At 44.3% G+C, this 25,205-nt stretch overlaps 1 protein-coding gene and 1 long non-coding RNA gene across 2 annotated transcripts; both read left to right on the plus strand.

Moving 5' to 3' along the window:
• Positions 1-14,948: 14,948 nt before the first annotated feature.
• Positions 14,949-15,706, plus strand: LOC121437218. Its single transcript, XR_005972936.1, has 3 exons — positions 14,949-14,973; positions 15,289-15,366; positions 15,638-15,706. It is a non-coding gene; the product is annotated as an uncharacterized LOC121437218 (long non-coding RNA).
• A 113-nt stretch (positions 15,707-15,819) lies between these two features.
• Positions 15,820-18,806, plus strand: LOC121437219 (G-protein coupled receptor-associated sorting protein 2-like). The gene has a single exon (XM_041637080.1). It carries the CDS (start codon positions 15,958-15,960, stop codon positions 18,460-18,462), a length of 2,505 nt encoding a protein of 834 aa, XP_041493014.1. The 5' UTR covers positions 15,820-15,957; the 3' UTR covers positions 18,463-18,806.
• Positions 18,807-25,205: the final 6,399 nt, after the last annotated feature.

The raw sequence follows: 25,205 nt of genomic DNA on the forward strand, positions 1-25,205 counted from the left end.
GGTGGAGTGTCTTTGGTGCTCAACATTCTCTCGGGAATAGAGTGGTGTTGCCAGGAGCAATTGTGTCTCACTACCACAAAACTCTGAGTTAGATTAAAGGCCATTTTCTACAGCTCTTTGAAGAAGTTGAAGATTATCTATCTATACTGAGTATAATCTCTATATATCTAAAGAACCTGATTAGTCTATTATAAATGACAAACTTAGATGACTATTAGTCTATATAATTCTCAATATCTATCTAACTTAAAGACTAAGACAATAAACGACTGTGAAACAAATGAGGACAATGACCTCCAAATATAAACAATGTACAAATAAACATTGCAGTAGGTAAATATATATCAATACACAATCATTATATAAGTATCTTAATCAGAGGTAGAAATGTACACTGCAATATGGTAAATATATACAATATATATATATATATATATATATCAATACAATATATGTCAATACATAAAAAAATGTTTTAAACAGAGGTAGAAACATGCATGCGTACAATAGTCAATATAATTTAACTTTGTATCAATATACAAGAATCTATACCAATGTATTTGTCTAAAAACAGTAACTCACAATTACAAATCTATTATCCCATCATCCCTCTTTTTTTTTTTTTTCAAAATGATCCCTGAGCGTATAAAATTCCTCCCCCAACCCTCAATCGTATACTAATTATAATCAACCCCTAAATGATGTCCCTAAACCCAAGGGCAAGTTTTACTGGGAAAGGGGACGTCGTCCTCTAGAATTACTTACAGCTGTCATGGGGGCGACGTTCTTTCTGGGGGATCCTGTGAAAGTGAAATGATGGTTAAATTTTAAGATCAATGTCTTTTAAAATTGCCAATAGTCTCTGAGTATTTTGTGCAGGTCTGGCCAAAATGTTGTATAAGATGTGCACCATTTCAGCTAACCAAGTTGGAACTGTCTTGTGCAGCTGGTACCAAAAGCAGGTCTTGTAGTAGCGCTATCAGTATCATGACGTCATATCAACCAGGTGGAGTTGTTGTTATGGGGCCCCATCTTCTTCCTGGAAACTTCAAATGTCACTTCAGGAAAAACTCATTGTTCATTATGAAAAACTTAAACATTAATCATATAGACATATATAAACATATATATATATTCAATGAAAGACATGATAGATATATTCAATGAAAAGTATGATAGATATGAAGAAAAGCAAAGATGCCAGTTCAGGCTACATATCTACTTTTGCTAGGAGTTTAAGCTGGGGTCTTCCTTGTAGATTCCAGGGAGATTCTCTTGTGGCAGGTTATTGTTATTACTAGACTGTGAAATGCCCCCCTCTTTTCTAGTAGTCTCTCAGTACTTTTCTCCCTCTGCTCTCTCCAAACCTAATCATGACTGAGAGTGGTTGGGGATGGGAACAAGAGCAATTTGCATGGTTTTCTTTTTTTGTTTGTTTGGTCTTGGTTTTTGAGACAGGGTTTCTTTGTGCTGGGATTAAAGGTGTGTGCCACCACTGCTCAGCTCTACATGGCTTTTTAATGCAACTTTAGTATTGACTAGCCATCCCTGACCCTCTCTTCCCTAACCCCTTCTAAGCCTCACTTTAATTGATGGATCCTCAGTGTTCTCCCACATACTTCATTTAAGGCCTCTTCTCTCCCCGCCCATAATGGCCTTTCTCCAGCATCCTGGCCTTTAGAGACGCTCGAATTTAAATGATCTAATTCAAAACTAAGATCTACCAATGAGAGAGGGCATATAGTTTTTTCTCTTTCAAGGCCTGGGTTATCTTAGTATATTTTTCAGTTACATCCATGGTCCTGCAAATTTTATACTTACATACATTACAAGTGAATAAAATCTCTCTATCTCCACCTCCGCCCCATATATATCCCAGTTTGATTATTCAGCTAACTATTGATGAACATCTAATCTAGTCTGATTCCTTTTAACTTTTCTGACTATAGCCACAGTAAACATGGATGTGCAAGTTCAGCAGAAAGCCCCAAAAGTGAATGGGTCACCCTGGGTACCCTACCAGCATAAGCAAAAAGGGGAACTCACTGAGATGAAGTCGATCTAATCTGGCAGAGAGATTGTACAGCAAGGGTGTTTTCCAGCACGTTGCCCTGGGCCCTGTGCTGCCGGAAAAACAGATCCTTTTGGTAGGAAACCTCCATCTGTTAGGAAAAACCTTAAAACGATCCTGTCTACCCACACAAAATAACTCGAATTAGACCAGATTACAGCAAATCAAAGAGCCCACGTTTAATGACTGCAATGCTCCTGGGTTGTAGGGAACATGGCGGGGGGGGGGGGGGGACTGGGGCGACAGAGAGACCAAGTGAAACCTGAGACCATATGTTAATTAGCCTGTGAGAGTGGTCCTGACCCTTCCTGGACAGGGCCAGGACTTGGCAGGCTTCCCTGAGGTGGAGTCTGAACCATGGCAACTCCCAGTGGAAAGGGGCTTAGGATGGATGCCAGGGACTGGGATGCTGCTTCCAATCTTCCCAGACTCATTGGATATAGGGGTGTTAGAGGGCTGGGGTCTCACTTTTGACCAAATATCCCACAACAGCCATCTGTAATTTGTTGATCAATGAGGAAGTTTACAAATAAAGAGAATGCCTGTTCCTGATCACTGCTTAACTGGGTACTGATTAACACTTAACTATCAGGTATAGGCGAGAGGCCATCAGCAATTGTCATGAATCTCTAGAAACACATAGTTTTACAAAATAAAAAAAAACTCCTAAAACCAAGATTGTTTGGCAATCTTGACGTTTATTCTTCAAAAGTGGTCCTTATTTTATCTTTTTTATCCAATTCTTTTTCTTTTTTCTTTTTTTATTTTTCCATTCAAAAATTTACACTTCCTCCCCTCCTTCCAGTCCCCTTCCCACTCCCCCACTCCCCTTTGTCCCTCCCCCTCCCTCCTTAAGAGAGAGCAGGGCTAGGAAGGTGAGCATCCAAACAGACTAGGATCCCACAAAGTCATTACATGCAGTAGGATCAAAACCCAGTGCCATTGTCCTTGGCTTCTCAGTCAGCCATGTTCAGGGAGTTTGATCACATGCTCCATCATCCAGCTGGCCTTGGTGAGCTCCCATTAGATCAGCCCCACTGTCTCAGTGGGTGAGCGCACCCCTTGCCATTCTAACTTCCTTGCTCAGGTTCTCCCTCCTTCTGAATGCTCACCTTTCTAGTCCTGGATGGAGGCGGGAGGACCTGGGACTTCTCACAGGGCAGAGAAACCCTGACTGCTCTTTGGACTGGAGAGGGAGGGGAAGGGGGATGGGGGAGCGGGAGGGAAATGGGAGGAGGGGAGGAGGTGGAAATTTTTAATTAAATAATAAAAATAAATAAATAAATAGATAGATAGATAAATAAGAGAGGGCAGGTACCCTCCCTGTGGGAAGTCCAAAGCCCTTCCCTTCCCATCCAGGTTTAGGAAGGTGTGCATCCAACAGACTAGGGTCCCAAAAAGACAGTACATGCAGTAGAAACAGGTCCCAGTGCCATTATCGATGGCTTCTCAGTCTGCCCCTATTGGCAGCCACATTCAGAGCATCCGGTTTGATTCCATGCTCCATCAGTCCCCGTCCAGCTGGAAATGGTGACCTCCCATTAGATCAGCCCCACTGTCTCAGTGGGTGGACCAACCCCTCGCGGTCCTGACTTCCTTGTTCATATTCTCCCTTCTTCTGCTCTTCAACTGGACCTTGGGAGCTCAGTCCATTGCTCTGGTGAGGGTCTCTGTCTCTATCTCCATCCTTCGCCAGACAAAGATTTTATGGTGATATTCGTGATAATCATCAGTGTGATAGTGGGGCAAGGCCAGTTCAGGCACCCTCTACTCTGCAAAGTCAGAAAATAAACTCCCTCACTTTCACTAATGCAAGATTCCAGTGCTTTTGTTATGAACTGCTGGTTTTTAGTTCTCAAATGGCATCCACAGGCTCTACATGGTACTCTCCGTTGATGCGTGCATGAGCACACATACACAGTACATGATAAACATAATGTAAAAATACAAAGAGGAGTGAAAAATGAAAACTTGGCTTAAGAAAAATAACAAAATCATTGCTAAATTATGGCAGAGAAGGAGAAAATAGGTAAACACGGGGACCAAAAAGATTACACAAAAATCTAAAGGATATAATTAAGTTAGTAAAACATGAAAGGGAATAAAAAGTAACTGCTTAATTTACAAATTTGAAATATTGGACTGGAGGGGTGGATCAGCATTTGAGAGCACTTTCTGCTTTTGCAAAGAACTCAGGTTCTTTTCTCAGAAACCATATGATGGCTCACAATCACCCATAACTCCAGTATCAAGGGATCAAAACCCTCTTCCTGTGTCCTCTCAGATCAGGTACACACCCACTGCACATATAAACATACAGGCAAAACATAAAATAACAAAGAAACCTTTAAAAACTTAAATTCAATATGTTTTTACTTATGGTTTAAAAATTCAATACAAGTATACAACGTGTTTTGATCAAGGCCATCCCACACTCCCTCCCCTTCAATACTTTTCATACTTCCCCACCACTTTCTTTCTCTCTGAAACACATGTACTCAATTCTTTTTTTTTAAATTTTTTTTCCTTTTTTTTATTGCTTTTAAATCTTTTTTTTATTGAGAAAAGGAGAAAAAAAAAACAAGTTTCCACCTCCTCCCAGCCTCCCATTTCCCTCCCCCTACGCCCCCCCTACGCCCCCTCCTCCCACCCTTCTCACCCTCCCCCCACTCCTTTTCCCCTCCCTCTCCAGTCCAAAGAGCAGTCAGGGTTTTCTGCCCTGTGGTAAGACCTAGGACCCCCCACCTCCGTCCATATCTAGGAAGGTGAACATCCAAACTGGCTGGGCTCCCACATGTACTCAATTCTATTAAGCTGAAGATTTTTATTGAAATTTTTATCTTTATTTTTTGAAAATATTATACATGTACATAATGCATTATGGCCATATCTACTCCCACTTCCTCTTAAACACTGCTTAGGGCCTCTTAACATCTCTCTCTCCCAACTTAATGTCCTCTATTTTATTCTATTATTGTATGTTTATGGACATTTTATTTGTATGTATATCTGTGTACCACATACGTGCCTGGTGCCTGTGAAGGCCAGAAAAGGGCATTCAGTACCCTGGAACTGGAGCTAATGATGGTTGTTTGTTGCCTCGTGGGTGCTGGGAATTGAACCTGGGTCCTCTGGAAGAACAGTCAGTGCTCTTAACTGCTAGCCATCATCTCTCCTTCTTCATGTCCTTTTATTTTTATTTGTTCTATTTTTCTTTCATTATTATTGTTACTAATACATATATAAATACAATCCGCTTGGTTAATTTAGTGTTGCTCACATATATATGTTTTGGGGGCTGACCACTTACTATTAGATAATCAATTCGGGAGCTCATCCCTGGGAAGGAATGATTTTTTTCCCTCAGCAGTCATTAGTTGCCTGTAGGTCTTCACTTAGGGTGGGACTTTGTGAGATTTCACCCATCCACATTGGCATGTCAGCTGGCATCGCCATTGATCAGGCTACCATATTTTGTTGAGCGTATGTAGGTGAAACTTTCTTGTCCTGTTTAGAAGATATAATCTCACGACAGATTTCTTGATCTTCTGACTCTTACAGTCTTTCCAGACCTTTTCCAGTCATGTTCCCTGAATGTACACCCGTAGATGTGGTGATTAGCTTGTAGAGGTACCAGTGTGGGGTGAGCACCCCACAGCTACTTGTTCTTTGTATTTTGACCAACTGACGCTTCTGTGATGGTGCCTCTCTGTTTTGATGCTGCTGCAAAAAGGTTTCTTTGAAGATAAGTGAGAGTTATACTTATCTCTGTGTTACTAGAATGCATTTAGAAATTTTACTGGCTTTAAAATGTGGTGGTTGTATGCTCTCCTCTAGGGTTCATGGCATCACCAGCCAAGGGTAGTTGATTACATTTATAGTACCAGACAGGAATTCCCTTCTGTTGAGCAGGTCTTAAGTCCAGTTAGACATCTGTTTGTTACCCACAAGGTACAAGTGTTACTATTACACCTTTGGGGATATCTTCCTTTGCTGGTCATTGGTACTTTTAGGTGTCATAGCTGGATAAGACTTGAATTTGTCTTTCCTTTGGCAGATTACATATCTCCTTCTTGTTCTGTGAGAGCTAAGCCTCAGTAAAAAAGGCTTCCATGCCATTTCCAGCTTGATTCCTCCAAGTTCTGTATCCAAAGTGTGTGGTGTCTTCAGCGATTGAGAGTTACCTATTGGGGATTGTGGATCCCCAGACCCTGAATTTCCTGTGATGCCCTGCCTGCCCTGCCTGCCAAAGTCGACAACTTGTTTTCCTATGCTTGCAGCTGTTCTGAGTAAACAACTTGTTTTGCAGCTGCTCTGAGCAAGAGACCCTCAGGAGTTCCTGATGGCAGGGGAGTGATTTCTGGTGGGCTTGCAGCTGAGAGTTAGGGCATGGCCATTAGTCAAGTCTCTCTCTCTCTCTCTCTCTCTCTCTCTCTCTCTCTCTCTCTCTCTCTCTCTCTCTCTGTGTGTGTGTGTGTGTGTGTGTGTGTGTTTCAATCTCCAGCCCCTTGCCCGACTTGCGAAATGTACCATAGTGCATGGTGCATAGAGCAGGTGTTGCGCTATAGTTACTTTCAAATTCTGGAAGGCAACCAAATGGAATGGCAATAGCCTGGAGTGTTTGGGGCAAATCTTGTGGATTCCCCTGACTAACAACTTTAAAGGAGGTTTCTCATTGTTGGTCTTGGGTGTTTTGTTAGATAAACTATGAATCATGTGAGTATGTGTTGGGAATATTATTTTGAGGTGTGTGACTTTTGTTTATGTTGCATTTGTTTAACTCTGTGAAGCTGTGATTCTTTGCCTGTCTTGAACACCTGATGATGTAATACAGAGCTGAATGGCCAATAGCCAGGCAGGAGCAATGATAGGCGGGGCTGGCAGGCAGAGAAAATATATAGGAGAAAACTGGGAAAAGGGATTCAGAGTAGTAGCCAAGAAGAAGGAGGATATCAGGGCCAGCCACCCAACTACACAGCAATCCACAGAGTAAGAGGAAGATTTTAAAAAGGAAGAGAATGGGAAAAAAACAGAGGCCAAAGAAGCTGGGTGATGGTGGCACATGTCTTTAACCCCAGCATCCAGGAGGCAGAGGCAGGTGGATCTCCGTGAGTTCGAGACCAGCCTGGTCTACAACAGCTAGTTCCAGAACAGGCTCCATAGCTATAGAGAAACCTTTTCTTGAAAAATCAGAAGTTTATAAGGATAAGACTCCATGTGTGATTCATTGGGGAGCTGGGTGGTAGGTCCACCAAAAGAGTCTGAAGGGCATAACATCATACTATTATGGTATGTGTGTTTATGTATGCATATACACTTATATATGTTATGTGTGACCTTAGGTAAGCATGAACCTATATGCGTCTCTATGGATTTTTCAAGCATCTTTAGTGTTATTCATGCCTTTGTTTGGCTGAAGAGGGAACAAGGCTAAGTTTCAAAGTAAGGGAAACAGGTTGAAAGGGGAGGAAGGGCAAGCAGCTGCGGGACTCGGATAACCAGAAGGGAAAAGGAGGGGAGGCAAAGCACTGGCATGCACAGAAAGAGCGTAGAATAAAGCTGTTCTCAGGTCCAGAATTGCTCATCACATATAGCCCATGTCACTAAATAAGCTCACAACGCATTTTCCCACAGGTTTTTCAGTCTGGCAGCAAAACTTGTCAGCTTTTGGTAGAAGCATTCCTCTGTAGGTAAATATCACAACAATATGCCGGTGCTCCTCCACACCCCGGAATTAGAAGAGGAATTGGTGCTGCCATCATTTTCAAACACCTTTGAACTTACAGGATTGGGGATTGAAATGAAAAGTACCAGTGGCTTTAGGTCACCTGTGGCATTAAGGAGAACAGTTCAGTAAATACAAATTCTCTCTCTCTCAGGACTTTGATCCTCATTTCTCAAGTGTTACTCACCAATGAGATTATACTGTGGAGAAAAAGAAAAGTGCACAACGGAAGACCATTATCATTTTAAAGATTCATTTTGTTTATGTGAACATGTCCCTGGAGGCCTGAAGAGGGAGTCAGATTCCCTGGAGCTGGAGCTACAGGTGGCTCACAGAGGTTGGTGCTGGGAACTGATCAATGGGTCTTCTGGAAATGTAATGTGTTTTTAACCACTGAGTCATCTCTCCAGCCCCAGATAAAGATATTTAAACAGCAGAATTAAAGTGGTCGTTCTCTAATAGACAGTATCCATATATCTCCAAATATATTATTAAAATCAGTCTCAGGAACTCCTTCCATCCATCCCTCCCTCCATCCCTCTTTCTTTCCATCCTTCCTCTTTAATTGAAAATAGATTAAAAAGATAGGATATATTCTGATTATGTTTCCCTCCCCTAACTCCTCCAAGATCCTCCCAATTCCCCAAACCATCTGAATTCACAACTTTTCTTGTTCTCACTCATTAGGATACAAATGGGCATCTAAAAATGTAGATACAAGCCCACAAACCAGAATAGGACAAACCAAACAGAGAAGAAGAAGCAAAGAAAAAGCACAGGAAACATATATAGATGCAGAGACACACACAGAAAACCCATAAAACATAAAACCAGTAACTATTTTACACACACACACACAAAGTCTCTCACTTTGCACTATCACTGTGGGTCACAGCGTTTATTATCATCTGCTTCAGGAAAAAAAAGCTTCTCTGATTATGTATATGTATATATGCACACATATATACACACATTTATTCATGTGTGTGTGTGTGCGTGCAAAGGACATGCATGGAAAAAAACACCTGACAAAGCTTTATAAAACCAAAAACCTCCAAAAATGCTACTGAGTTAGTTTTTGTTGGCCATCTCTTCTTGGGCATGGGGCCTAGTCTTATATGTACGCTCAGAGAGACTATATTGTGTTGGAGATGTGGGCTGGTGTCCACGTTCCCTCTCAGTACTGGGACCCTCTCAGTCTCAGCCCCTTTCAGGCCCTAGGCAAGTTGCCACAGTCTCTGTGAATTCCTATGTGCATTGGCTCTGCTGTGTCTAGAGGTCCTTGTTTCCTTGGTGTGCTCCATCCCCTCTTGCTCTTAAACTTTCTGACTCCTCTCCTGAGCCTTGAGAGGAGTGATTTGATGGTGAGGTCCCATTTAAGACTTGAGTGTTCCCTGGGCTGAGAGATCCTGGAGTTCGCTTGAAGAGAGGGAGGATGGATCACATGAACAAAGCAGGGTGGTCAAGAGCATGATGGCGAAAACCACAGAGCCAGCCGACATCCGACCCAAGCTAGTGGGAGCTCATGGACTATGGACTGACAGCTGGGGAACCTGCATGAGACCAAACCAGACCCTTTTAATGTGGGTGACAGTTGTGTGGCCTGGTCTGTTGAGGGAGCCCTGGCAGTCTCTCCAAGAGTTATCCCAGGTGCATGAACTGGCTTTTTGAAGCCCATTCCCTATGGAGGGATATCTTGCTCAGCTTTGATATTGGGGGGGAGGCTTGGTCCTGCCTCAAGTTGGTATCCCAGACCTTGTTAACTTCCCAAGGAAGGTCTTACCCTCTCTGAGGAACAGATGGGGATGGGAAGGAGGAGGCGGGGTAGGAGAAGGGGAGGGAGAGGGAACTGGGGTCGGAATTTACAATGAAAAGTAATTTTTTTAAAAAATAAAAACGTGGAAAAAAAGACTTGAGTGTTCTAAAGTCTTTCACTATGTGCTGTCCAGCTGTGGGCCACTGTATTTGTTACTGTCTGCTTCAGGAAAAAGCTTCCCTGCTATTGGTTGAGCAAGACACTGATCTATGAGTACAGCAGAATGTCATTAGCCGTCATTTTACTCAAACCTTCCCTTAGCAGAATAGTAATAGTATTTGGTTTTACACTAGGGCCCTGGCCGATCTAGTCTCAGACTCTTGACAACCAAGCAGTTTCGGGTATGAATTCCATCTCCTGGAGTAGGCCTTACATCCAATCAGATACTGACTGGTTACTCCCGCAAGGCTTGCGTCACTGTCTCCCTTAGTGCATGTTATAAACAGGGCAGCTTTGCAGAATGAAGAGCTCGTATACCTTTCTCCTTTAGGAGCATACAGAGGACCTTCAGTAGCACGAACACTAGTCCGGATGGGTGAAGGCTCTATGTAGGCGCCAGCTCAACTTCTCCAATAGTTAATGAGCTGTGGAGATATTGTCTTCAGCAGCAGGGCCTTCCCATCAGTTTGTGAAGAGCAACAACTAGCCCTGGCAACAGCCTGGGTTGTTTGGGGGTTGCTTTTTTCTTAACATATAAACAATGTAAGTCAAATATCTGTTCACAAAAAAAATACTGTTATGGAAATACAGAAAACTTCACAATGAAAGCAGGTTTCTCCTTCATATTAGTAATTGTTTTCAAAAAGAAAAAAAAGGTAGCAGTCTCCAAGTTGAACTTCAAGGACCATCACAAAAATATTTCTTCCTTAGAGAAAAGAGAAGAGGTAGGGGTAGCAGCAGTGTTGAGAAGTGCAAACCAGATTTTCCTAGAGACGGAAACATAGCAAACGGTAGTGAGTGTAGTGAGTCAGGATGGGAAAGGAGTTTCTTAATATTGACATAATGAATTACAGAACTCCCTCAGTATCCATGGCAGAGGGGTCCCAGAACCCCCTGAGATCAAAGTCTATGGGAACTCAAGTCACTTGCACAAAACACCAAGGAATTTCCATATAATGCATGTGCTTGCCCCAATATAACTTCATCTGCTCTGGGTTGCTTAAAATACTGAATACAAGGGGTTCGAGATTTCTCAGCTGTTAAGAGCACTTACTATCCTTGAAGAAGACCTGAGTTTTATTTTCAGCACCCAGATATTGGCACACAAACATCTGTAACTCGAGTTACAAGGGACCCCATGTTCCTGACGTCCGCAGGTACTAAGCAAGCATGTGTTTCAGACACACACACAAAACAGCTATGCACATAAAATGAGAAATTGTTAGTTAAAAAAGGCTTAAAATGCTGAATACTATGTACAGACTATATGTACTATGTACATATGTACAGGCAGTGGGGGAATGTTGGCAAGAAAACGTTTGCTATGCACAGAAACATATTTTAGAAAAATTTTCCCAACCAGGATGCCTTGAACACAGAGGTGGAACAGGGACTAGACAGATGCACCTGTGTTATGAATGTAGTAGCTTAAGATAAGGCACATTTATTATTTTACAGTTATGGAGGTTATAAATTATATTTAAAAGGTGAGAGTAATGCAAAGATGTTCTGAGGGTTCCTCTCCTGTTACCATCACTATGGGAGGAGAATCTTCTCTGGTTTTCTGCCCAGCTTCTGCTGACAGATTACATTCTATGGCTACCGTACTCCCATCTTCAAAGCCAACAATGGACTTTCCAGCTTTTCTTCACCCATGCTGCTTGCTTCGAACACAGAAGCTTATGCCACATCTAAGTACACTTGCAGTTATATTGGAGAGAATAATCCAGGATAATTGTGTGTTAAATTCCACGATTAAGAACCATAGGTACACCTGCAACTTCAGTTCTCCTTGGCCAAATAACACATATTCACAGGAATGGACTGGGTATGGTTTGTTATTTTGCTAAACACTGGGTAGGTGCTTAAATGTATTTCTAAGTGGGCAAGCCCAACGGCTTCAGTGTGTGCTTAATGCGACTGCTGTTTTTCCTACAAACAAGCACAGACAAAAGAGGATGAAGAGCAGAGGGAATTCTGTGGATAGAGCAAAATGAAAGATTCAAAAGGAGTCAGATGTGGGTATTAAGAGAAAAGATGCGTGAAGGGTCCTTTCCCTGAGATATACCGTGAACCTAGGCAGTTAGACATGGCTGACATCGGAGCTGGTTAATTCCTCCTGCGTTTGCATACGGGCAAATATGAGAGCTTGGACATGTTTGGCAAGAGATTTCAGAGCACCATTGGCAAGGAAACTGAACAGGCCCAAACTGTGTCCCAACACTTGGCTGTGGAACAGCTCAGAGGCAGGACTCTAAGACACCCTGAAATACTGACAGGGAAAGGGCAATAGTCAATAAACAACCCCAAGGTATTTCTCTCCCTCTCTCTCTCTCTCTCTCTCTCTCTCTCTCTCTCTCTCTCTCCCTCCCTCCCTCCCTCCCTCTCTCTTTCCATCCCCCCTCTCTCCCCCTCTCCCTCTCTCTTCCTCTCTCTCCCTATCTCCCTCCATCTTTCCCTCTTTGCCTCTGTTTCCCTTTTGGAGTAGGGGTAGTTGAGGGGGGAGATGTAACAGAAGCCCCCACTTCAGATCCCTTAGAGACAGAAGAGCCCCCCTTCTCTTCATGGCTGCATGAACCAGTGAGAAAAAACATGGGAGAACCAACAGGAACAACCTACTGGCTGTCTGTTGCTAGGTCACCTGTCCCCTCTCAGGCTGCAGTACTGAGTCCCCCCCCCCTTCCACTGGCGTCATATGAGTGGGTGGAGGGGGGAAGCAGGGAGGGGAAGGCAATGTCCAGCCTCGTTTTGAAGTGCTGATGTACCTAGGGGCCCACTCAGTATCCCTCCGCTGCCTCCTGCTCCCCAACTCCAGACACCCTCCTTCATGTAGTCCCCCCTCCCCAAAGCCCTCATAGACCCTAGCTCTCAGGCATCCCCCACCCTGGAGTGGCACCAGAAAAGTGGTGGTGGTCTCTGGTTAGGGTGAGCAGGGGGCTGCAGGAGCTCACTGTGCGACCCACCCCCTCCCCAGGGGAGCTGGGCTGCGTGTGGCCCCGCCCTCTGGGAGTCGGAACTACGGTGGGCCCAGGCGGGGGCGTCAAGCCTGTGCGCCATATCCCTCCGCCCCCTTCCCGACACCCTCGAGGCGAGCTGTGCCTGCCGCATCCTGCACAACAGCCTCTGCCCATTTGCTGCAGAGGCCTGGGGGCGGGACGCGTCTCTGCCATTCCACTCGCGCAAAGCGCCAAGAGACCAGAGAGAGAAGAGCTGCGGAGGACGGAGCACAGCCCAGAGCAGACAAGCAGACAGGGGACGCGGGGAAGCCCGCAGACCTGGGCCGTGCGCCTGGCCAGGCAAGTGGGGGTGTGTCGAGGGCTCGGGGCGGCCGTGCTCTGCGGACCACCGCCCGGCCCTGACAGTGCAGTGGGGGCGAGCGGGTCGCGGGGGCTCCCCGGAGTGGTGCGCGGTTCCCGGAGATCCTAGGCTAGGCGGGAGGAGGAAGCGGGAACCCCGCTCGGGCTGCGGGCCTAGGGAGCGGCTGGAGCAGCTGGCTGTGATGGTCTGGAGGCAGGAGGGGTAGGACAGCCAGGCAGTCTCCCTTCAGGTGTCAGAATAGGCCCTGAAAATGTTGTGCGGTAGGCAACGGCGGGAAAAATGGCGGTGCGGGAGTTGTGTGTGTATGGGGGGGGGGGGGGCTGGGAGCCCTAGGGTGCGGGGCGGGTGTCCATCTCTGGGGCAAGCTCAGCTGGTGGGGGTGGTGAGTCGCCTAAGCTACTAGGACGCTGATCTGTTTCCGGAGAGGGACCCTTGTACCCTGCGCCCTGGGTGCCATCCCTTCCCACAGGCTCCTGCTTGATGGCAAAGTCTCCTGTCTGCGCGGTAGGTCTTGCGTGTTCTGACAGGCCACAATGAGCATCTATAGACCAGAGGCTTAAGGAAGGAGGAAGAGAAAAATGACCTGGATTTCTGGAGGTGTGTGGCAATGGGAGTGGGCACCAGACTGTGAGTGGAGATGCGAAAATGGTGGGGGATGACAGATCAGACAGGTGGGATATCCATTAGTGTCTCCTAATCTCATTTCTCACAGCCTTTCAGGTACTTTCCCCAATGCCCTTCCCCTCCCTTTCAAATTTGGGGTGTGAAAAGATGGTTTGGGGATGATGACGGAGTCATAAATCCAAGGACCACTTCAGAACCTGCTTTCTAGAATGTGCTGCGCCCTTCCCCCATTTTTTGCTGCGCAAGAAAAGGAAATGTGGCCACCTAGTGGTGGATCTTGAGAATGGCAGGACTAATGATTATGACATCAGGAAGTGGGTGTTACCCTCAGGAACCCTGCAGCCAGGCAAAATAAAACTAGAATGTTACAGCAGTAGGACCCTGAATGATGAAAGACACACAGTCTTCTCCTTTGTGGTGTTCTTCTCAAGAAGATCAACTGCTGCCATCATTTCCCGATTGCCTAGCGTTTTCATCTCTTTGTCCACAGGCCTGCTTTAAGTCTGATCAGTTCTGCGAGGAAGAAAATAGGGATCGAGGAGACTGTCTCAAGATCTCTGGAGGTTGGTGAGAATCGTGGGCAGTAGAGGACCCAGGTACTGAGGAGGCAGATGCAGACTGCTGTACCCCAAGAGGATGCATGATGTCTTTCCTGTCCCCTAAATCTGCCCACAGCTTCTCCCATCATCTCCTGATTGTCTTACATTTTCCTCTTTGTCCACAGACCTGCTTAAAGTCTGGTCAGCTCTGTTAGAAAGAGAACAGTCATCGAGGAGTCTGTCTCGGATCTCTGGAGGTTGGTAAGAATCTGGGTAGTGAAAGACCTAGGTACTGAGGAGGCAGATGCAGACTGCTGTAACCTAAGAGGGAGCATGATGTCTTTCCTGTCCCCCAAATTTGCCCACAGCTGCTACCATCATCTCCTGATTGTCTTACATTTTCCTCTTTGTCCACAGATCTGCTTAAAGTCCGGTCAGCTCTGCAAGAAAGAGAAAAGCATTGAAGAGAGCGTCTCAAGATCTCTGGAGGTTGGTAAGAATCTGGGCAGCGAAAGACCTAGGTACTGAGGAGGCAGATGCAGACTGCTGTACCCCAAGAGGATGCATGATGTCTTTCCTGTCCCCCAAATTTGCCCACAGCTGCTACCATCATCTCCTGATTGTCTTACATTTTCCTCTTTGTCCACAGACCTGCTTAAAGTCTTGTCAGCTCTGTTAGAAAGAAAACAGTCATCGAGGAGACTGTCTCGGATCTCTGGAGGTTGGTGAGAAGGGGGGGCAGTGGAGGACCCAGGAGGCAGATGCAGACTGCTGTAGCCTAAGAGGATGCATGATGTCTTTGCTGGACCCTAAATTTGCTCACTGCCATAGCATCCTTTATTTCCTTTCAGAGCTACTAGGAATGTTGAGGTAGATGTGAATTAGACTATGATCCACAGGACAAGACATAAGAGCTGGGACCAGGGAACAGAAACTTTAGGCAGAAAGCAGGCATGGTTTTGTTGTTGGATTGGGCTCAGAGATGTGTGCCCACGTAGCAGGCACCGAGCCTCCATTTTCTTTTATGCGTTTGTAGGACTCCTTGCCGTCAGCTGTTGATCTTAACACCACCTGGACATAGAAGAGAGGAGGGAATTGCACCACATCGGTGAAGGTGGGTATGGGAGAGGGTTCACGTTTAGATGAGGGCAGTAGAGATCGACAAGACTGGCTACTGAGAGATTGGGGCTCCCGTCTGTCTTCATTTCTAGCGTGTGCACTGTCTCCTCAACCCTGCACCTGTGTTCCAGCAGGCAAGAGGAACATAGAGGTTTTCTCCTAGCTGAGCTGTTCCTCTCACCATCATTCACCAGTGTCTCTGTGTAAGTTTCTCCAGGAGGCAAGCGAACTGTATAGGACTGACTTGCTCTTTTTTCTCTTCCTAGATCACCTACAGTGGCTGCTTGGCGATTCTGTGCTTGCTGCTGACCAGTGCAGTCAACAGGTCTGCGCCCACCTAGGACCTGTCCATCTTCCTCCGGCTTGGTTTCGCCTCTTCTGCACTGTATCTGTGTTATTGACTGAGATTGTTCTTGGGTAGGAATCTTATTGGTGCCAGAGTGGTGGTTTACCTCTGCTACTCACTATATCTCTTGGATCATCAAAAGATCAGAGTGCGAAGAAGATACAATATTGTGACAAATCTCTTGTTGAGACTGAAGCTTTGGTAGGCATCCTTAGTTGAGCCTTCACTCTAATTTGTACCATGACTGGGGCAGAAGTTGAAACTGGTTCTCAGGCCAAACCTGATAAGAAGCCTCAGGAAGAGGTTATGGGTGGGGCCAGTGGAGAAAGTGAAGTCCCTATGGTGGTCAGACCCAAAGTCAGGCCCCAGGCTCCAGCCACAAGTGGGGCAAAGCGTAAAACTGGGAGTAAATCTTCATCTCGGGGAAGGCCTAAATCTGAAACCCAGTCAGTGTCTGGAACAAGGCCTAAAAATAATGGCCAGGCAATGGCTAGAGCAAGGCCTAGATCTGAGGCCCAGGTAATGCCTGGTGCCAGGCCCAAAACCGATGCCAGGGCAGTAGGTGGTGCTCGCCCTAAGACTGAGGCCAAGCCAATCCCCAGAGCACGGCCTAAGGATGATGCCCAGGCGTGGGCCCAGAGTGACTTTGGGGCTGAGGCAATGTCACAGGCTGAGAGATCACCCTTACCTAATGCTGTCACGTGGCCCCTGGTCAGGGCTGCGTCTACATCAGTTCCTAAATCCAAGAGTCTATCTATGGATAGAGAACTGGTCAGTATGAATGAGGAAACCTTTCCTGGGGCCCAGGGTCAGGCTGGACTCCAGCCCTGGTTTAGACCTGGAGAGGAGACTAATACAGGTTCTTGGTGTTATCCCAGGCCTAGAGTGAGGGAGGAGACCTCTAATGAGTCTGGGTTTTGGTCAGCAGATGAAAATTCTACAATGTCTTCTATCTGGACTGGAGAGGAGACCAGTATCAGATCATGGCCAAGGGAGGAGGCAAATACTAGGTCCAGGCACAGGGCTAAACATCAGACTAATGACACTTCCGGGCCCCGATCCAAACAAGATTCTTGCTCTGGGTCTGAGGATGAGGCAGGCAACTCATTCTGCCTTTGGACTGGAGAAAATACCAATGACTTGTTTAGGCCCAGAGCCAGCGAAGAGGCAAATGTGCGACCTAAGGTCAGGGCAAAGAGAGAGAACTGTTTTGAATCGGAATCTGAAGATGAGTTTTACAAAGAGTCGTGGTTTTTGCCTGGGGAAGAAGCTAGTAGGTTCAGGCGCAGAGACAAGGCAGAGTCTAATAACATCTTGAAAAACAGTAACCAAAATGATGTTAAAACCAGTGACAGGGTCAAACAAGAATCCAGCTTTGAGGAGGAAGTCATTATTGGATCCTGGTTCTGGGCAGAACAAGAGACTAGTTTAGAGGCTGGAGCTTCAGCAATCTGTGAATCTGAACCAGGGGCTGAAGAGGGAGCCATTGGTGGAGCTTTGTTTTGGAATGAAGAAAAGCCCAATTTGGGGGCTGTGGCCAGAGATGAGGTCAGGCCTGAGTCTGAAGAAGAGGCCATATTTGGGTCCTGGTTCTGGGATAGAGATGAGGCCTGCTTTGACCTAAATCCTAACCCTGTGTACAGGGATAAGAGCAGGTTCAGAGATGCAACTGAAGACATTGATGAATCGTCCAGGCCCAAAACCTGGGATGAGGTTACTTTTGAATTCAAACCTGTTCTTTACTGTGGGCTTGGCTTCCCTTTTGAATTCCCTTTTAGAATATTTGAAGGGGATTCTGAAGATACTGAGGCAAAAGCCAAGGATGAGGAACCTGGTGCAGAAGGGGAAGAGCAGGAATCTGGCCTTCCGCCTGATCTGCCTGAACCTGAGTTCCCATTTCAGTATGATCCCAATTACCGATCAGTCCAGGAGATTCGAGAGCACCTTAAGGCCAAGGAAAGTGCAGACCCTGAGAATTGGTCTTGCAGCTGCATACAGTGCGAGCTTAAAATTGGCTCTGCAGAGTTCGAGGAGCTCCTTTTGCTAATGGATAAAATTCGTGATCCTTTTATCCATGAAATCTCTAAAATTGCAATGGGTATGAGAACTGCTTCTCAGTTTACCCGCGATTTCATTCGAGATTCTGGTGTTGTCTCACTGATTGAAACCCTGATGAATTATCCTTCCTCCCGAGATAGGACTAATTTTTTGGAAAATATGATCCACACGGCTCCACCTTATCCAAATCTAAACATGATTGAGACCTTTATATGCCAAGTGTGTGAGGAAACCCTTGCATATGATTTGGATTCCCCTGAGCAGCTCACTGGAATGAGGATGCTTAGACACCTCACTATAACTACTGATTATCACACACTGATTGCCAATTACATGTCTGGGTTTCTCAACTTATTAAGCACAGGCAATGAAAGAACAAAGTTTCATGTTCTACAAATGCTGTTGAACTTGTCTAACAATCCTATGGTGGCAAAAAAACTATTCAGTGCCAATGCTCTGTCCATATTTGTGGGTCTCTTTAACGTAGAGGAAACGAATGATAACATTCAGATTATTATCAAAATGTTTCAGAATATCAGTAGTATTGTAAAAAGTGGAGCAATGTCTTTAATTGATGAAGATTTCTGTCTTGAACCACTTGTTTCTGCATTCCACGAGTTTGAAGAGCTAGCTAAACGGCTGCAAATCCAAATAGACGATGAGGATGACCCCGAGGAGGGACAGTAAATTCATTGTGTTTAACCACCTGCCACTGCTCAGCCTTATGTTCCCAAAGAGCCCCAAATAGTGCTTTGGTGTTCACAGTCTGGTTCTGTGCTGTAACTTAGATTTTTAATGCTATTGTGAACTTGTCAAACTCTTGTGAGCTGGATCATTTATGGATGCCAAAATATATCAGAACCGAAAACATATTTGTTGATATTTGTCTTACTGTTCAGATTGTGATATTTTTTAGAGTTGAGCTCCCAGTGAACCAAGTCATATGAGTAAGCTATCCTGCTCTTTGTTGTTTAAACATGTGGTTCTCTACTTGAGTCTGTGCTTTCAATAAAGTTCGATGTTGAAATTGGCATAAATGACCCTTCTTCACTTTAAAAAGCAGGTGCAGATCTATTATACGCATTCAAAATATAGATGATTAGTATTAGAACAAGCACATGCTTACTAGAAAATCCTATTTTAGGAAGGGAGATTACTGTGAACTTTGGTACTCAAAAAATGCTTCCAAGAAGTGGGACCTAGATAGTCCCTGAACAGTAAGCATCTTGGAAATGAGCCATAGTGATGTGAAGCAAAGTGTGTGTTGGGAAAATATGTTCCAATAACATGAGTGAAATAATTGAGAGGAGCGTAGAAAGTACATACAGGTGGGAAATTAGGCAAGGTAAGTGTTGAGGAACTGCATAAACCAAACTGAAATTAACAATTCGAAGTTTAGATTTTGCTTCAATAGTACCTAAAGGGTGAATGAAAAAGACTCAAATTCAGTGGTTCTCAATCTGTGGGTTGCGACTCCTTCGACAAACCTCTGTAGCCAAAACATACTTAGAATTCATAACAATAGCAAAATTATAGTTGTGAAGTAGTAACTGTGGTTAGAGATCACCAGAACATGAGGAAGTGTATTAAAGGGTCACAGCATTAGGAAGGTTGAGAACCACTGTGTCTAATTAAATGGGCTCAGAAGTAATAATTCTTGTATGATGATAGTTCAAGAAAAGTACTAACTATTGAAATAACTATGTATGGATTGATTTATTGACATGAAACAACATTAGTAATTCTATATATAGCAAACTAGAGAAGAATTTGGCATTGTATTTGAAAAACTGTGTTTAAAATGTATGTATAAATAAAACAGCTGAGCTCATTTTGACTAAAGCAGCTTCATATAGCCCTTATCTGGATTAAAATATGCAAAGCTAAATTCTTAGAGACAGGCATTTAAGAAACACAAAATTTAGCAAAACATACGAAAGTTAATATGTTCCCATCCAGTGAATCTAGTTGTAGATGGGCATGCTGGGAAAAGGGTATCTTTGTATAAATGATTAACCTAAAATGTTAAGAAAAAGTTTAGCGATAAAGTGATTTAGAAAAGCTGTAAATGAATGAGACTTCAGAACCAAGATTACTAAGTTTGTATTGGGCTGTTGATGCTACAATAAATGAAATTTCTCGTGTAATTATGGCACTCAAACAATCATGACATTTCCTTTTTAGGTGGCAGCAAAGTTCTGCAGCTAGACAGTGGTGGTGGTCGCTTATGTCACTGACTTGTACACTTTACATTGATTACAATGGTAAGTTTATGTTCTGGGGATTTCGCCATGACACAAAAGCCACAGACCGCAGCAAGCCTTCATCCACGAGTATTTCACAAGTCACGAGTAAACTTGGTTTGGATATAGATTCCAAATTGTGGGAAATAGAAAATATTTTGTTATTGTTAGACAGAAAAAATATATTTCTTTGTTCAGAAAATGCCATATATTTTCAAAGAGATAAAATTGCAACTCGTGTTAATAAAATGGGAGCCTAGTGCACAAATTTTACCGAGACGGTGGACAGCTGGTAAGATCAAAAACAGTCAAAGGGGATAGATATAAATAGTACATATCAAACTTCATATGCACAGGAAATCAAATGATAGGCCAATATTATAGAATTATAGAAAAGGTGATTACCATCTTATATGCAATACTTTGGAACATTTAATGTTATCCATATTATTGGACATTATATAAATTACTGCTAAAGAATCGTCTCATGATCCAACTCCTCAGGGATCCTTTTTTTTAGACTACGCACTCTTAGAGAGCAAGACCCCTGGCTTCAGACTGGAAGCTTTGACCACTAATCCAGCTAGCCCTCCAGCTGTCTTCAAGGTAAGGAGGTTCAGGTTCTTTTGGTAATAAGCTCAGCTCCAGAGACAGGATATTTTTCTGTTCCCCATGCTACAGATGCTCTGTAGTCTGGCTGCTCTGATGGGAAGTTGTATGATGAGTCTTTTGCTTGGACACAGATATATTTGCTTTCATAGAGAAGGAAAGGCATATACCTGGCAATTGGAATAGGTCAAACAAGGGGCAGGAGGTTAAGGTGGTTGAGCTGGTGTCCAAGGTGTTAGCTTAATAATTTTTTTTAATGTGTCCAGAATGAAAGTATTGATTGGATGGAATAATCCCTCAGTCAATCCAAGGTGTCAGGTCGGGAGCTCAAGAAGCTGGTACTAGTCATCCTGTAGGATGGATTTCTGCACAGAAACAGCAGTTGCTGCCGAAATATGTAGGAGCTGAAAAATGGCATCCCTTGGGTGGTAGTGGTTCAGACTAGATGATAGTGCTTGAAATGCCACAGACTCTCTCACTCCTTCCTGTCTCCTGAATGCCATCTCATTCCCTCTTTAGGCTCCTGTTCCATGCTGTATCGGTATCTCCCTATTTCCCTCTCCCAGTTCCTTCCCTCCTCCCCACTGTGTGTGTGTTGCGGAGTTTGTGCCCTTACAGGTAGAATTGGCTTTAGTAACCCCGGGAAGGGAAATGGTGCAGTAACTGTGTTTATTATACTGCTACTCAGCTTCCAATGATGTGACCTCTGCTCTTATCCTGTGTGTTCTGTCTGTTTTCCTTAATGGCAGTATCCAGCCACTGAAGATGTTCCAGGGCAGCTGAAAAAAATCGTGGAGAGGAAAAGAACAAACACGATAATTGCCTTTTCCTCAAGGGTTCCAACAGGCCAAGGATAGACTAGAGAAATTGCCACCCAGCAATATCTAGGCATGAAGATAGGAGACATAGAGTGAGAGGGAGAAAATCTGGGTGCTTTTTTCATAGAATTTCTCTTTGGGATTTGCTAATCTTTTTTTTGGGGGGGGGAGTACAAGAACAACAGCTAGTTTAGAATTTTATCAAAGTCTCATGTCTGCTTCATTTTTTTTTAATTTTTTATATTATTATTACAAATTTTCGCCTCCTCTCCTCCTCCCATTCCCCTTCCCCCTCCCTCTCCAGTCCAAAGAGCAGTCAGGGTTCCCTGCCCTGTGGGAAGTCCAAGGTCCTCCCCCCTCCATCAGGTCTAGGAAGGTGAGCATCCAAACTGCCTAGGCTCCCACAAAGCCAGTACATGCAGTAGGATCAAAATCCAGTGCCATTGTCCTTGGCTTCTCATCAGTTCTCATTGTCCACCATGTTCAGAGAGTCCGGTTTTATCCCATGCTTTTTCAGACCCAGTCTAGCTGGCCTTGGTGAGCTCCCAATAGATCAGCCCCACTGTCTCAGTGGGTGGATGCACCCCTCACGGTCCTGACTTCCTTGCTCATTTTCTCCCTCCTTCTCCTCCTCATTTGGACCTTGGGAGCTCAGTCCGGTGCTCCAGTGTGGGTCTCTGTCTCTATCTCCATCCATTGCCAGATGAAGGTTCTATGGTGATATGTAAGATATTCATCAGTGTGGCTATAGGATAGGGCCAGTTCAGGCGCCCTCTCCTCAGCTGCTCAAGTAACAAGCTGGGGACATCTCTCCGGATGCCTGGGAACCCCTCTAGAGTCCAGTCTCTTGCCAACCCTAAAATGGCTCCCTTAATTAAGATATATACTTCCCTGCTCCCATATCCACTCTTCCTCCATCCCAACCGTCCCATTCTCCCAAGCTCTCCCCATCCTCCCCTTATCACTTCTCTCTCCCCATCTCTCCTTACCCCCAGCTCAACCCTATCCCCAAGCTCTCAATTTTTGCCTGGAAATCTTGTATACTTCCAATATCCAGGAGGATAACTACATGTTTTTCTTTGGTTTCACCTTCCTATTTAGCTTATAGGATCATTGTCCTTTATTTATGTCTAGAATCCACTTATGAGTGAGTACATACCATATTCATCTTTTTGGGTCTGGGTTACCTCACTGAGGATAGTGTTTTCTATTTCCATCCATTTGCATGCAAAATTCAAGATGTCATTGTTTTTTACCTCTGAGTAGTACACTAATGCGTATATACTCCACACTTTCTTTATCCATTCTTCTATTGAGGGGCATCTAGGTTGTTTCCAGGTTCTGGCTACTACAAATAATGCTGCTATGAACATACTTGAACAAATACTTTTGTAGTATGATAGGGCATCTCTTGGGTATATTCCCAGGAGTGGTATTGCTGGATCCTGGGGTAGGTTGATCCCAAATTTCCTGAGAAAGTGCCACACTGATTTCCAAAGTGGTTGCACAAGTTTGCATTCCCACCAGCAATGGATGAGTGTGCCCCTTACTCCACATCCTCTCCAGCAAAGGCTATCATTGGTGTTTTTGATTTTAGCCATTCTGACAGGTGTAAGATGGTATCTCAAAGGTATTTTGATTTGCATTTACCTGATCGCTAAGGAGGTTGAGCATGACCTTAAGTGTCTTTTGGCCATTTGAACTTCTTCTGTTGAGAATTCTCTGTTCAGTTCAGTACCCCATTTTTTAATTGGGTTAATTAGCAAAAGGTTAAGTCCTGCTCTCAGTCCCAGACAGCAGCTCCTTCCTATTTGGAAGTACATACTGCTGACTTTTGTGAGACTCCCTTTTTTGCTGTCTTGCATCTGAGAAACTTGTTTTTGGGGGTCCTATAGGAATCATGTCATAGCTGGGCAGTAGTGGTGCACGCCTTTAAGCCCAGCACTTGGGAGGCAGAGGCAGGAAGATCTCCGTGAGTTCAAGGCCAGCCTGGTCTACAAGAGCTAGTTCTAGGACAGGTTCCAAAGCTACAGAGAAACCTTGACTCGAAAACCACCTGTCTTTTCTGAGTAGTCCCCCATATCCTCTGAGTACCAAGTAAATGAAAAGAGTTCCTCATTTCACATCACAATAAATGTGTGCATGCTTTAAAAAAAAGTTTTTTTCAGTTCTCTGAAAACACCATGTACATGGCCTACCATTTATTTCCAATACCGTGCTAAGCAAAGCTAGTAAAGGTTCCATAGTTTAAGGACTGAGTGTCACAAGATTGTCTGCAGTGTAAGATGACAATCACACATGGGGGTATCTTCGGGTTACCAACCCTTCTCTCTGACTCGGCTTCTAATCTCTGCTTTCTACAACCATTTCATGTTCAGGAATTTGTTACAAATACTCAAAAGAAGCCATGGAAACCCTTTAATGTTACTAAATTAAATGTTATAATAATAAAATTTTCTAAAGTCTGTGAGTGACAGGGTAGATGAGGCGATACTCAGGACAGTGTCTATAAGGGTACAAGATACGGGAGGTGCTGTCCACAATGAGTTGCAGTGCCCTACCATTTGAGTGCATTCACCAATCAGAAAATTTTCCAGTTTCTGCTAATTAAAATCATTAAATAAGTTCAGTTATATAGACTGTTTTTTTTTTTTTTTTTTTTGGTTTTTCGAGACAGAGTTTCTCTGTGGCTTTGGAGCCTGTCCTGGAACTAGCTCTGTAGACCACGCTGGTCTCGAACTCACAGAGATCCGCCTGCCTCTGCCTCCCGAGTGCTGGGATTAAAGGCGTGCCCCACCATCGCCCGGCAGTTATATAGACTGTTAATTAAATAACTGACCATTGGTGATTAACTTAATCTCCAATTCCCATTGTGTCCCTGAAAGTTATGAGATGTGGCTCTCTATGCTTGTCCTATATGGTTTCTTTGTTTTTGTTTTTGTTTGCTGAGGACCAGCCATATCTTAATGCTACCTGGAAAGCTTAGTCACCGTCATCTCATGAGCATGCAAGTTTGAATACTTGAGAGATTCCAAGACTCTTTTACTCTGAGAATCTCATGTTTTATGGAGCAAGGAACTGAGGCCAAATGTTAAGGCATGCCCATATTGTATTTGTTACTGAGGAAACTCTAAGAATTTATGAGTTCTGTGCTAGGAGCCGAGAATGAAAATTCCTGCCTCCTCTCTTATTTTTGGCAGATAATAGTTGTTCATATTTATAGGATACACTGTGATAATTCAATACATGTATATAATGTGTCATGATGAAATCAGCATAGTTAACATTCCCACCTCCTGAAGCATTTCATGTTATTCTCTGCCTTACTTTCAACAGAATTCTTGTAATATTAGTATTGGTTCAGTGTTGAGGTTTTCCTCTCAACAGCTGTTTTCTCCTGTGTTCCTTTTAGAGAAGATTGCAGCATGGGGTGGCATAGTAAAGACTATCCGATCTCCATCCCTGGTTCTCGACACAGAGCTTTAAAAGCCTTGGAATTTCCTGACATATAAGAGTAATAAGGTGTCTTTGTTGTGCTGTAGGATGTGAACAATCACAGAAGGAAATATCCTTTTTTATTTTTTTTTAAATTTCTGCCTCCTCCCCACCTCCCTTTTCCCTCCCCCATACCCCCACTCCCCACTCCTCTCCCCCTCCCTCTCCTGTCAGAAGAGAAGTCAGGGTTCCCTGCCCTGTGGGAAGTCCAAGGTCCTCCCCGCTCCAAGCAGGTCTAGGAAGGTGAGCATCCAAACTGCCTAGG

Source organism: Microtus oregoni, unplaced genomic scaffold (assembly GCF_018167655.1).
Source record: "Microtus oregoni isolate MIOR12 unplaced genomic scaffold, Mior012 000050F_ref0000143, whole genome shotgun sequence".
NCBI classification, from domain to species: domain Eukaryota; kingdom Metazoa; phylum Chordata; class Mammalia; order Rodentia; family Cricetidae; genus Microtus; species Microtus oregoni.

Excerpts from the sequence above, each read along its gene's own strand:
- LOC121437219 (XM_041637080.1), top strand. The coding sequence starts at position 15,958 with ATGACTGGGGCAGAAGTTGAAACTGGTTCTCAGGCCAAACCTGATAAG.